General features: G+C 50.0%; 5 protein-coding genes and 1 non-coding gene across 6 annotated transcripts; 3 read left to right on the plus strand and 3 right to left on the minus strand.

The window, feature by feature from the left end:
• Positions 1-778: 778 nt before the first annotated feature.
• On the minus strand, positions 779-1,087 carry P152DRAFT_390980 (ribosomal protein S28e; the record flags this gene model as incomplete). The annotated part of the gene is made up of 3 exons (XM_033676070.1): positions 779-840; positions 893-976; positions 1,027-1,087. The coding sequence occupies 3 exons, from the start codon at positions 1,085-1,087 to the stop codon at positions 779-781; spliced, it is 207 nt and encodes a 68-aa protein (XP_033537214.1).
• A 333-nt stretch (positions 1,088-1,420) lies between these two features.
• On the plus strand, positions 1,421-2,940 carry P152DRAFT_455290 (putative ATP phosphoribosyltransferase His1). The gene is made up of 4 exons (XM_033678758.1): positions 1,421-1,719; positions 1,824-2,377; positions 2,428-2,568; positions 2,620-2,940. Exons 1-4 carry the CDS (start codon positions 1,703-1,705, stop codon positions 2,853-2,855), a joined length of 948 nt encoding a protein of 315 aa, XP_033537215.1. The 5' UTR covers positions 1,421-1,702; the 3' UTR covers positions 2,856-2,940.
• A 252-nt stretch (positions 2,941-3,192) lies between these two features.
• P152DRAFT_t14 lies at positions 3,193-3,307 on the plus strand. Its single transcript has one exon. It is a non-coding gene; the product is annotated as a tRNA-Leu (tRNA).
• A 221-nt stretch (positions 3,308-3,528) lies between these two features.
• On the minus strand, positions 3,529-7,231 carry P152DRAFT_429709 (heme peroxidase; the record flags this gene model as incomplete). The annotated part of the gene is made up of 7 exons (XM_033677369.1): positions 3,529-3,672; positions 3,722-3,783; positions 3,839-4,711; positions 4,757-4,927; positions 4,981-5,307; positions 5,353-5,725; positions 5,776-7,231. 7 exons carry the CDS (start codon positions 7,229-7,231, stop codon positions 3,626-3,628), a joined length of 3,309 nt encoding a protein of 1,102 aa, XP_033537216.1. The 3' UTR covers positions 3,529-3,625.
• Positions 7,232-8,665: 1,434 nt separating this feature from the next.
• Positions 8,666-11,015, plus strand: P152DRAFT_429712 (uncharacterized protein; the record flags this gene model as incomplete). The annotated part of the gene is made up of 4 exons (XM_033677370.1): positions 8,666-9,414; positions 9,467-10,252; positions 10,299-10,473; positions 10,570-11,015. The coding sequence occupies exons 1-4, from the start codon at positions 9,103-9,105 to the stop codon at positions 11,013-11,015; spliced, it is 1,719 nt and encodes a 572-aa protein (XP_033537217.1). The 5' UTR covers positions 8,666-9,102.
• Positions 11,016-11,456: 441 nt separating this feature from the next.
• On the minus strand, positions 11,457-12,295 carry P152DRAFT_446634 (uncharacterized protein; the record flags this gene model as incomplete). Its single annotated transcript, XM_033677929.1, has 2 exons — positions 11,457-11,824; positions 11,920-12,295. 2 exons carry the CDS (start codon positions 12,293-12,295, stop codon positions 11,457-11,459), a joined length of 744 nt encoding a protein of 247 aa, XP_033537218.1.
• Between the last annotated feature and the right edge of the window lie 41 nt (positions 12,296-12,336).

Below are 12,336 nucleotides of genomic sequence, written 5' to 3' on the forward strand. Positions count from 1 at the left end.
ATTTTCCTGCTTTTTTTTGCTCTGTAGCCTTCTTGAGTGCTTTCTGTATAGTCTCCTCTGGATATTTGATGCGTTTAGGCATGTTTGGTGGTACAGATTTGAAGATGATGGTAAAATTGTACTTTTGGCCTGGGTTGTGCTTTTGGTCTGGGAGCACCCACAACCGGAGGTTGTGGGGCGGTCATGGGGCACGGATACCAATGCCTGCATATTACAAATACCGGAATACATACCGCAGTTGTGCAGGGTTTACAGAACGATGATACTCAAGCACAGATATTGTTCAAATAGGTGGGGATGGGTCGAACAATATACTCCACTTAAGGAGCCTTCATGAATCCCAGGTGGCTCCATGAACTGTCCCAATGTATGGCATTGACTTCTCGCAAGTTCGGTGTGGGAGACGATTTCCGTACGTCAACAGAACAGGATAGTATAAAACCACGATTATTCCGGTAGAGGATGTTTCGTCACAAGTAGAACAAATATTCATTGGAACACTGTTCAGACCTGGACGGTTGTCCACCTCTTCGCTTGATCATTCGGATTCGGCATGCAGGATCTATCGCTTGAATCGGCACAGCCCAAGGATGCACATGGGTGAAGTTGGAAGTCGTATTTTCGCTGTCTTCGTCCTTATGAGGTATCGAGCCTCAACAACTGGCCAAAGTAATAGGAATATGCGCCATGCTTCCGTAAGATAATGCCCGTAAACAAAGCCGATCCGACGCTGTTTTTATCCACCGATCACCCCCCCATTCTCCAGTACCATCACCATTTATCTCAGCCGCCTGGCCTCACGTTCGGACTCAAGCAGGCAGAGGATGTCGTTCTCGCGGACTGGTTCGAAGTCAGTATTGGGCACTACGCCGGGGGTATGTGTTCTGCGCACCTGGTCCCTTGACGTTGCGGATGATCGATCGGGTAGTATCGTCCATGAACTCAACGCGGACCTGAGTCACACCACCACGCGAGCCTGCGAATCGTCAATAATTGTTCGATCGGAACGGATTCGTGGGTGCATACCGGTTCGGCCAAGGACGCGGGTCACCTTGACGAGCTTGATGGGAGTCTTGCTGGCTTCCATGTTTGTGACTGTGGAGAGGAAATCAGCAGTTGCAGCGGCCGCATCGGTTCCGAAACGTACTGTAAAGACTGAGCTTGTGCTTGTCTTCGTGGGACTCGATGAGTTGGATGATGCGCTGGATCTGGGCTGGCTGGGTCGGGAGGTGATGTTCGGAGATCTGAAATTTTAGCGAGAGATGAGTTTGTGGGAGAAATCGAGAGGTTGTGGCTGATATGTGGCTCAAATCAAACTTGTGGCGCAACCCCCGCTGTGTGGCTGGTGCATACACGTGCAGGGGAGGCCCCTGTCTTAAATTCCACAATGCCTGAGCGACTTTTCAATCATCGCATTTGACGCATTGAGCCATTGACGAGTCAACATCGAACACAATACCGGATAACGTTTCACGGCTGCAATTGTGCCTCCGAAGGACCCAGATTGTCCTTTGGAGCATTTGGAAACCGAATTAAACTGCTCTATCGCTACACGCAGTGTCCCCTCCTCGCGACTCGTTTGCTGGAAACCTCCGACTTCGCTGTCGTGCTCCTCTTGAGCCCCCTCTCGCCCTTGACTCGACTCTGTTAAGCTGCACGCTGCACTTGAAGAACCCTCCTGTGGTTTATAAAGGGTAAAGTGATGGATCTCGTGAAAGAGTAAGTATTCCGTTCGGAAATTTGACCATCCCGTCTCCAGCCATGGGGTTCCAAATAGCCCCCGAGCAAGACCTACCTCAGTTGCATTCGCTGATGACTCGCAGTCTAGAGGATCGCCTTCTCTTCGCTATCCCCAAGAAGGGGAGGCTCTCACAGCCTTGCCTTGACCTCCTTCGTGGCTCAGACATTAAATTCAATAAGCCTCAGAGACTAGACATTACTCTTGTCAGGAACCTCCCGATCGCGCTCGTCTTCTTGCCCGCTGGAGACATACCACGACTAGTCCAAAGAGGGCGGATAGACTTGGGCATAACAGGACGAGATCAAATTGCTGAGTATCAGCTACGAGATCCGCCTCGGGATGATGGGAAGGGGATAGACGAGGTCTTGGCATTGCCGTTCGGAGGCTGCAAGCTTCAAGTTCAGGTACCGAAAGACGGAGATATCACCGAGCCCAAGCAACTGGTTGGGAAGACGGTGTGCACGAGCTTCCACCACCTGACAAGTTCGTACTTCGCGAAATTCGAGGCAGACGCCACTGGAGCAGCCGCCAATGGAGATGCGAATGGGGAGTTGAAAACGGAAATTGAGTGGGCTGGTGGTAGTGTCGAGTCGTCGATTGCGCTCGGAGATGCGGTGGGCATTGTGGATCTAGTTGGTAAGTCGGTTTTTGAGATGCCCCGTCTACGGATACTAACAAGGCGGCAGAGTCTGGCGACACAATGAGAGCGCATGGTTTGAAAGCCATTTCCACCGTCCTCGAAAGCACCGCAGTGCTCATCAAATCAAAACGCGCCAGAAACCCCGAGCTCGTGAACCTTATTGCTTCCAGAATACGCGGTGTAATAAGTAAGTCGCTCTCTTACTTCAAAACCGGTCTCTTGTACTGACCCGTTTCAGCCGCCCAAGCATATGTGCTCTGCACGTACAATATCAAGCGAGAGTTGCTTCCGATCGCCTCCAAGGTCACGCCTGGAAAGAGAGCCCCAACCATCAATTCATTGGAGGAGGAAGGATGGGTGGCGGTCAGCTCCATGGTGGAAAGGAAGAAGATCGCCGAAGTGATGGACGAGCTGGAAAGGATTGGTGCGGAAGACATTCTGGTGCGGACTATTGAGAATGCAAGGTCAAGTTAAAGCGCAACAAACAGTTGCACCGAAAGTTCTTGGACGTAGAGAGACAATGTCTGACATGTTATGATAATTAAATGCGAAATTCGCCATAAGATTCATTACATTGATACCGGATTCTTTGCGTCATTTCCCAGGCTTGCAGATGAGCATCGGATCCAAATTTGCCGATAGCAGCCACAGAGCGAGTACTTCACGAATATATTTTATTTAATTAACGATAGTGTCGTAGTGTACAAAAGATTAGCCATTCGAATCAGAATAAAAGTCCATAAATGCAATATCCATAAACGGGTTTTGAGTCATGATATTATATTTTGCAACACTCAAAACTTTCAGTTTGGCTGCGGTGGCCGAGTGGTTAAGGCGGCAGATTTAAGTTATTGCCCTTTTGGGCGATGGCATTGAAATAAAACCTGCTGGAGCAGTCCACGCGAGTTCGAACCTCGTCCGCAGCATCATCTTTTTGCATTTTTTGCATTTTTTTAAATGTTTAATAAATCTTATTTTACGAGGAAATGATTATTTTAGTGGTTTCGAGCAGTATGCGTAATAGTTGGCGGCGATGGTCGGTGGCAGGCAATTCCCTTGGGTTCATCAGCCCAACAACCGAATGGTTTTCTAGGGAAGTCAGGCGAAAGGCTTCCACTGAACTCGACTTGTTACTTTAAGATAAAGACCAGACTTCGGTTTGCTTTGTTATTATCGAATAACTAATTCGGCCAATTTAGATCATAGGAAGTTCTCCCCAACGCCTCAGCTGGAGCGCCTTGTCCCTAGACTCCCAATGGTGGAAGGTCTCCGTCCCAGTTGACTTGCATCGCTAAACATCATTAGCGAAGTTACACTGCATCAGGCTGACAGCGACTTACTCATTGGGAAAGGGAAGTAGCTATCTCCCTGTTCACGCATATACATATCGCATCCTCCTTCCCTAGAAGTAGTTAATACCATCCACTGGGTAATGCAATGTGTCGGGCACCACTTACTTCGAAATCTTCCTCAATTGCCCTCTCGGACCAGGAGCTCTTCTCAAATTCTCCAACCGGCCAACTGTCTTCAACATAGCCGTCAACGCGACACAGCTAGCGTCCTTGCCCAAGCACTTATGCCGCCCTGCGCCATAGTGGATGTAGCTGTCCAAAGGCCGATCAATCCTGACCTCATCCGGGTCTGGGAACACGCTTGCGTCCTTCGCCGCGTTGATAAATGATACGAACACTTTGTCGCCAGGCTTGATGTTCACGGATTTCCCGCCATCATCAATGGATACGGCGCTGTGCGCTTCGCGATACACGCCGATGGTGCCATTCAGTCGAATGCCTTCCATGCAATAACCCAGAAGCTTCTCCTCCGCCTCCGGAGTGTCCGATTTCGCCAGACGATGGATCTCGGACAGGTGTTCCTTATTCACGTCCAACAGATAAAAATCCAGGATCTGCGTAAACACCTGGGCCTGGTTCGGCACCATCGCACACGTGGTCGGCAGAATTTGCCTCCATGCGATATCCTCAACACTGAGTCCCGAGTCCAAGAGCCGACGAACCATGCGCGCGCCATAATCTTGCAAGGCATTGTCGTTCTCCCGCCAGGAGTCGACGAGTCTGGAGACGATGCCGGTCCGGTTGACGGACCGCACGGTCGTTTCCACCAGCGTTCCGAGTTTCTCGCTGAGGGCTTGCGCCGCCATGTGGAGTGGGAACGACTTCGCGGGTTCAATGTCGAAGCAAATGCAAGCAAAGATCACGGCGATAGCCATATACAACTCGCGTTCCGTGAACGCGCCATCGGGGTTTTCTTCGGTCCGTAGGGGGAGGCCGAAAAGGTTGGCTGCGAAGTGGATAGGTGCAAGGTTACCGACGCTTTGAAAATTAGTAGAGCACTGAATTGTCGAAGAGGGAACTCACTCTCTGGTGATATCAACGTGATTAATGCCGGCGAGCTTATACGACTTCTTGTGGAGCAGCTTCAGTGTGATGTGCTCGTAGAAGGCTTTGACATCCTGCTGCCAGTTGTCTTTGTAAAGCCATTTTTGCAATACTTGCCTCTGCTTCGAATGGGGATCTGTGCTGCCGGAGCTGTTCGCCAAGGTCAGAAACGCAAGAAACTCCTCATTTCGTATGATGCTTACGGTACGGGACACGCTTCTTTTCCCATTAGCTCTTCCAACGTACCACCCAAGGTGCGGAATGACTTGTGGTCTTCAAGGACCGTCTTTGCTGCGAGGTAACTACTCAAATTTATCCGCGGTGGAAGTAGCTTTGGACGATCATAGGAGTAATGGGCTTCGCGGCCGAGGTTTCTCATGATCTTCTGGTTCTCGCTTGGGATTGTCATTGGATAATGTGCGTAGATGGAGTCCGGCTTGAAGTGATGTGGGAAGGCTCGTAAAAAGAGCTTATAGAAGACGCAACCTTGCTCAATGTTGAGATCGTATTGGGCTTCGTTGTACCCCCAACTGCAGTTCATTAGCATTTTATTTCAATCGAGGATGGAATCTCACTTTGTAAGGTTCTTCGGATGGTAGTCGATAGTATAGTACCGATCTGATCGGACCAGAGTAACCGCATCCGAAAGGATCGCTCTAGAGATAGTGAAGGTCGGCGCAATACCGACACCAGGCACCATTGGAACCTTTGCTTCTTCGGCTACGAGGCCTGGGTACATCTCAACAAAGTCAGGATGTCCATACAGCCGGCGCAAGTGCTCCGCGACCTGTGGGTCAGAGTTGATGCTCTCGAACGAGTCGTGTGGCATCAGCTTGAAAAACGCCCGGAATTCGTTCAATGTTGCCAGTCCCCATTTGCGGGCTTGGGTCATACCAAGGATTTCTATCGCCTTGAGTGCTTTGGGGACGTTGTTTGCACCGAAGGCACCTAGACGTAGTTATAATTCTAGTTCCAGTGTGCGAGTTAGCGGAACGTACCTGCAGTATCTTCAATAGCATCGGACATAATGGTGACCAAATCATCGTCCTTGTACTTGCCATCAGGTCCCCTCTGGAGGCTTGCGAATGGTCTCTCTTGTGGATCCTTATCAAGCGATTCTCCCAGCTTGTGCATTCCAGCAAGGGCCTCAGGAAGAGACACATCTGCAGCTGGCTTGCCAAACATATCCTGATACACCTTTTCTGCCCATGCTTCATCTTTCAGGCTTATGGCGGAGTGCCAGCGATATACAAGGTTGAACTCTGCGCTAACCTGGTTACCGACACCACGGGGAGATCCATCTTTTCCGAACACCTTCTCTTCCATGTCAACCCGAGGGTCAAGTGTCCAAGTCGAGTTTGTGCGGTTCAAGTTGACGATGGTGCGAAGATAGTCAAGGAGTGTGATGTTCATGTATAAACCACATGTGATGAGGCGTCCGGTTTCGAACAAGTCTTGATCTCGCTTCAATGTTGCTTTGGAGTGCGCGTCCTTGGACAAACCCGCCTGTGGCTGCGAAAACTTGCCATTTTCATTGATGGCTGCCAATTGCTCGACAACATAGTTGTGGAAACGGTTGAACATGATCAGGAGAACACCACACCCAGGAGGGAAAAGCAAGAGGCGGCTTTCGGAGAAACAGTCAGGCTTCAGTTTCCCATCCGTGAAGGTCCTCATCAGTTTCTGGTCCTCCCAATTGTCGCCATACAACGGCGACAGATCCAGGTAAGATGACGTCTGAGACATGTTGAAATCTCGATGATCAGTCTGGAATAGATCATGAATGATCAGTGATGCCCAGTAAAATAAGATGCTGGACACTTTGTTGGGATGCTCTCTGAAGTTCTGACGAGCAAAGAGACAGTCGAACACCAATCCTGGATCGGGCATCGAATCAGGAGTCACTGTCTTGGGCATGACACTTCGAGCGTATGCAGTGTTCGCTGCCCCTAGTTGAGGATTCATGACGTTATTGCTCGACCCATCCGGCTGGCGGTAGGCGAACATATCTCCAATATACGACATTGGGGGATGCTGGAGCGAATCCCAGAGTCCGTCGATGAACGCGTTGGTCAAATCAACTCTTGTTTTCGATTGAGCGGGGAGGTCAGCGACCAGCTGGATGACGCGTTCCATCAGGTAGGTCTTATCATCCATAACATCGCCAGCCATTTTGCTTCCCACGAGATCCTTCAGAGTCTTTACATCGTTGATGCCAATGGTCTGCATGTCCTGCCAGATGCTGCTGCTTGAAGCTCCAGATTCTCCCTCAATGCTTGCGGCATTGCCCACGGCCGGGGGAATAGGGCGCTGAGAGGCATGAATCAATTGTGCGAACTTCGCAAATATGATTGATACCTCTTTTCGGTCAGCACTCCGATCCGAAGAACGGTTGGCCTCTGACTTTGATCCACTCGTGAAACCAAATATGCTTCTGATTTGCCCATTGGCCATTTCGGAATATGACTGTGTGTTCGCCCGGTTGCGAGGGGGCTCCTTGTTCTTATCCTTCCTGAACTTCATGGATAAATGGCGCAGCATGATTGCTGGCAATATGAGAGACGTAGCAATGAAACAATACGAAATTGACAGGTCTCTCATATTCTCTGGTGCTTGGATCAGGAGTTCAGTTATATGTAGCCCCAAAATTGACCCTGTGGAGAAACCGACTCGCCTTGGTGAAGATCCAGACCGGCCAAGAAGCTCGGTACTCTACCAGAGAATTGAAATCAGCTCAGTTGTCTGGAGAGTTTATTCAGCTATCGGGCCAACACATAAAGTCTCCGAGGTAGACAAGAGTGCATCGAAGGGTTGCTGTAACATCTCCGTCAGTTGAAAAAGCAAATGTCTGATCTGACCTCTGATATCTCGGGCAGGGCTCATGATATCTCCACAGATCGACAGTCCCCATGATTTGTATTTTGTGCATATGGGTTGCACTTCCACTCTATTCAATTGATAATTGGTACGGAAGAGTCAATCAGGCTGTCGTGTCTAAGTCTTGGGGTGCACACAGTTCTTGGACACAAACCATAGGTTGCTGGAGGAATTAAAGAAAAACTGTTATGGTTAAAATGATCTACGATATAACATCCATGTTCGTCGTAGGTAGATAATCTCTGTGATCAGTAGAGCAGCTGCTTTCACCAGGTGAAATATTTCGAGCACGGTTCGGAACGTGCGGCTGAACCGATCCACTAAGTTGGCAATTAGGGTCCGGGTTTGGTCAAAGCTGAAATACCGAGTGAGGGAATGACCGTTGAGCGGCCATCATCTGTAATGGTTTCACTCAACATGTAACCTTTGTTTCGCTGGGTACCGCACCGTTTGGGAGCAGAATATGGCCATTAAATGGAAACACATATATTTTGTCCACGACAATTCGTGAAACGCTTGTAAATGCATAGAGTTCGATATAGGGCATCTAAGAGTTGAGCATAGGGTTAAGTGGTACCTTGAACTGAGATGAACTGAGGTTCACATTAGTCGTGGATCCCTGGTACGTGTGGAAGAGGCTGGGAAGATTCCAAGTCGGGAGAAGCCGATGACCTAGCGCGCAGCAGAAGCAAGGGACGAACCTGGTGTTGTCGTAGGTAATGGGAAAGCCGCGTCCTCGATTCCAGGTCCGGACGCTATCTGCTGCTGATGATCGGCGAGAATGTAACACAGATACCAGTGCGAACTCTCCATCGGGTTCGTAGGGTATGACAAGTCCGGAGCAACACAGGGATGTGTCATGTCGTTCAGCGAATGGCAGTGGCAGAATATCGACGACTTAATATTAATGCAGGTCGATCATTGTATAAAAGAGGATGTTGTGCCCATAGTGTCCGGATTGCCAACATTATGAGATGTTGTGAAAACAAAGACCAGAAGCCTTCCTTGAAAGACCGATACCAAGGACCGAGGAAGCGTGTTCCCTACCTAATTCTGCTGTCAATAAGAGGCGATGACGGAATCCATCGTCCCTCCCGAATGCTTGGGCCTTGGGACAGAGGCCTCTAGTGGTGGGCACTCCATCTTAGCCATGATGTTTTGTCGGCTTCGAAATGACGTGATAAAGTGTCCGAAGCGGAGTGGGCGGTAGAAAAGTCCGCCAGTGTGATACGATCTAGTCCAACGACTCGTCGATCACCCCACACCTATTTAGCCATAGTCTACGAACTGTGAAGCCCGAAGGCTACTTTGCAGGACCTCTTGGAGCTCGCTGATGATGGGAATTTAACTGCGATGCCTATGACCTAAGCCGCATTGCGAAGGAAGATAACAAGTCCTCGATTGCACGTGCGCTTTTAAATCAATTGGGTGAGCGTTCAACGTTTGAAATGGACCACCCTGAGCATTTCCAGCGACCGACGGAAACCAGGGGGAAGCGGAAGTTTATACTTTGCTTTGATGGAACAGGAAATAAGTTTTCAGGTACGTCTTCGGACTCAAGTATTCTGAAAATATATCGTATGCTTGATAGAGAGGACGAGACTCAACTCCATTACTATCAGCCGGGAATTGGAACGTATGTTACTTCAGCAACTTTGTCACCCCCCTCCACGTACCAGAGTTTCAAGGCGTGGTATACCAAGCAAAAGGACTCTGCCGTTGGAACGAGTCTTTCCGATCATGTTATGGGGGGGTACAAGGTGAGAACGGAGGAAAAGACAGGCATTGAGAAAAGTGTTGACAAATGAATAGTTCCTGATGAGGTATTATCTGCCAGGAGACAAGATATATTTCTTCGGTTTCTCTCGAGGTGCATATACCGCCCGCTTTCTGGCGGAAATGCTTGACTACGTCGGCCTTATCACCACTGGGAATGAAGAGATGGCAGGATTTGCCTGGAAGACTTTTGAGAAATGGCAAATGCGCGAAGAGCGAACTGAAGAAGAGAAGAAAAAGAAAAGAGAGCTTCGCGAGTTCATGACTGCATTCCGCGAGACCTTTAGTCGACCTGTGGAACCCCTGGAGTTCCTTGGTCTCTTTGACACAGTCAACAGCGTGCCGCGATTTGAGAACGCATTCATGCAGCGGTCCAAGTTTCCATATACGGCTCGTAGTTCGGCGAAAGTGATTCGGCACGCTGTTTCAATCGATGAGAGACGGGCTAAGTTTCGTCCGGATCTTCTTTATCAACCGCCCGGAAAAGCAAGGCGGCATCACTTCTGGCACCACGACCGGCAGTTCGGTCATTTGTCTGCAGCAATCGAGGGGCGCCGCAAGGAAAGGAACGGTGGAGAAGACTCGAAACTACAGCCGCAGGATAAATTTAGGCCAAAAAGGCGACCGAATCCGCCCCGGTTCAGCCCTCGCTCCAGCAGCATGCAGGTACAGGAGAGGTTCCGCGATCCGTCCGAGGCCTCAGGGCTCGACTCCGCTAGCCGACGCTCGCAAGGCACCAGCTCAGCGTCCGCAACAGATGCAGTACATACTGCAGCCGGGGAACAGGACATCAAGGAAGTCTGGTTCGTAGGATGCCATGGAGTAAGTGATTCGGGACTTGTTGCGGCACGGGTACTAACCGTTGTAGGACCTTGGCGGAGGGTGGGCGATGGATCTCGACAAACCTGCACCTCTTAGTCATATTCCTCTAGTGTGGATGATAAATGAGGCAGAGCGGGCAGGTCTTAACTTTGACGACACCAAGCTACGCAAACTCAACTGCGCACCTGATGTTGAGAGGCGTGAAGGACAACAGCAAAGCGGTGGGTCATCGGCTGCCATTGATGCTGCTGCTCCACCGGGGGTGTATGGGCTCGACTCGATCGTCCAATCTCACATCTATGACGACGAGAGGAGAGTTGAAGGTTCCGGCGAAGTTGATGGTTCTCAGTTCCACAGAATCCTGCATGAGCTCTCCATCGGGGGTCGCACCCATGATGCGTTACGCCGGAATAATGGCGCCTCCCTTATGTCGGTGCTCGGCTGGAACATCATGGAGTGGTTGCCGTTCCGAAGGATGGACCTGAAAGAAGATGAATCCTGGACCAGCATCTCATGGCCTTTGCCAAGGGGAGAAGTCCGAGACTTCCCGGATAATGCAGTTCTTCATAATAGCGTGGTTAAAAGAATGATGGCGGACGAGGCATACAGGCCTGGTAATGTAATTTGCGGGGGGGGCGGCAGAGGGATGAGAAGAGCGCCAGAGAAATATGGCTATGGGAAGTGGAAAGTCCTTGAGAATGAGGGAGATCCCGTGTTGGAGTTGTACATCAGAGACGGACCTCGTCCTGCTTTGGAGGTTTAAGCGCGGGCAGCATCGAATGAGTGAGATATGAGGGCTTCATTGATCGCGTCTGGTGTCAATAGTAGTCGTGTTCTAATTCAAGGATAATAGGTATTGTTGGAGTGGCTGCAACCATGGACGAGAGGAAGATATAATCCTTGGTGTACTGTAGTTGCTAACACGTGATACCGCGCCATTTACGCGTTGTTGGCCCCTATGGTCCAACAAAGTTCGGGCATGGAATCAACGCGGGCCTTGATCCAATCCTGCCGAATTCCGCCCCATCCCTCTTTCAAAAGCTGTTGCGTCTCATCAGGCTCCCAATGGGTAAATTTACGTACGTGTTGCTTCATTGGTTGGAAAGCGTCCTCAATGATCGCGAGGTCTGGAGATCCTGCGCAATTGAAATAGTGTTCAAGACGGTGATCAGAATGGGACTTCCATTCCTTTACGATATTTCCCCTAGCGCGTGGCGGCCCATGGCCTGAGTCTTGGTCCTCCCAATACAAAATCGTGACCGTTCTGGATCCAAGGTTTGGTAATGGGATCTAGGATGGAATCGATATATGTTTGTTGTGTCATCTTACCCGTGGTATTGCTCGGTACATTATACGTTACAAGGTCTGATTTGAAGTTGTAGCCAACAGCCCCCCAGACGTGTACGTTATTTTTGGCGTTATCTTCAACTTTCCTTGTCGTTGTACACATTGAGAGCAATACCGCTCGCCCGGGCGTCGAATAATCATCAACTTTCCTTGCGGACCAAGCCCGGCGTGGGACTCGTCGCTGAAACGGACCCTCCTCCACAGGTATTTGGTAGGATATCGGTCCTTCATTAAGTTAGCGAAATCGAGGCGCTTTTCGGCGAGGTTCCTAGAAACCCATGCTTCTTGACAGGCGACGCATTTATGGTAATCCATCGTACCTATAGCCCGCTTAACGGTACGCCCGCAGACGTCTAGACCAGCCTCATACCCTAGGGCCTCCCAGGACATGGCCCTTCCATAGACATCTTGTTCTTCAAGGATCCTCTCCATCTCGTGGATATCTTTAGAGGAGATAAGCGGTTTACGTCCTCTTGGTTCCTGATCAGGGGGGAAATGGCGACGATCTCCATTTCGGTTCCTCTTACTGATGAACTCCATACCAGTCCTCCACGGGACTCCTTCGAAGCGAAAGACCTCGGTTTTGGTACGAACTGGGTCGTATCCATAACGTCTGTTTTGAGCCTCAATGAACTCGACGGCACCGCGAATTCGGGACTTTTTGGGTGAGTCCCAATGAGGATGATTCATCTGCATAGTATTAGGGTATTTCAGAGCTTTTGATGCGTCAAAGCCAT

The sequence above is a fragment of the Eremomyces bilateralis genome (assembly GCF_010015585.1).
Source record: "Eremomyces bilateralis CBS 781.70 unplaced genomic scaffold P152scaffold_3, whole genome shotgun sequence".
NCBI classification, from domain to species: domain Eukaryota; kingdom Fungi; phylum Ascomycota; class Dothideomycetes; order Eremomycetales; family Eremomycetaceae; genus Eremomyces; species Eremomyces bilateralis.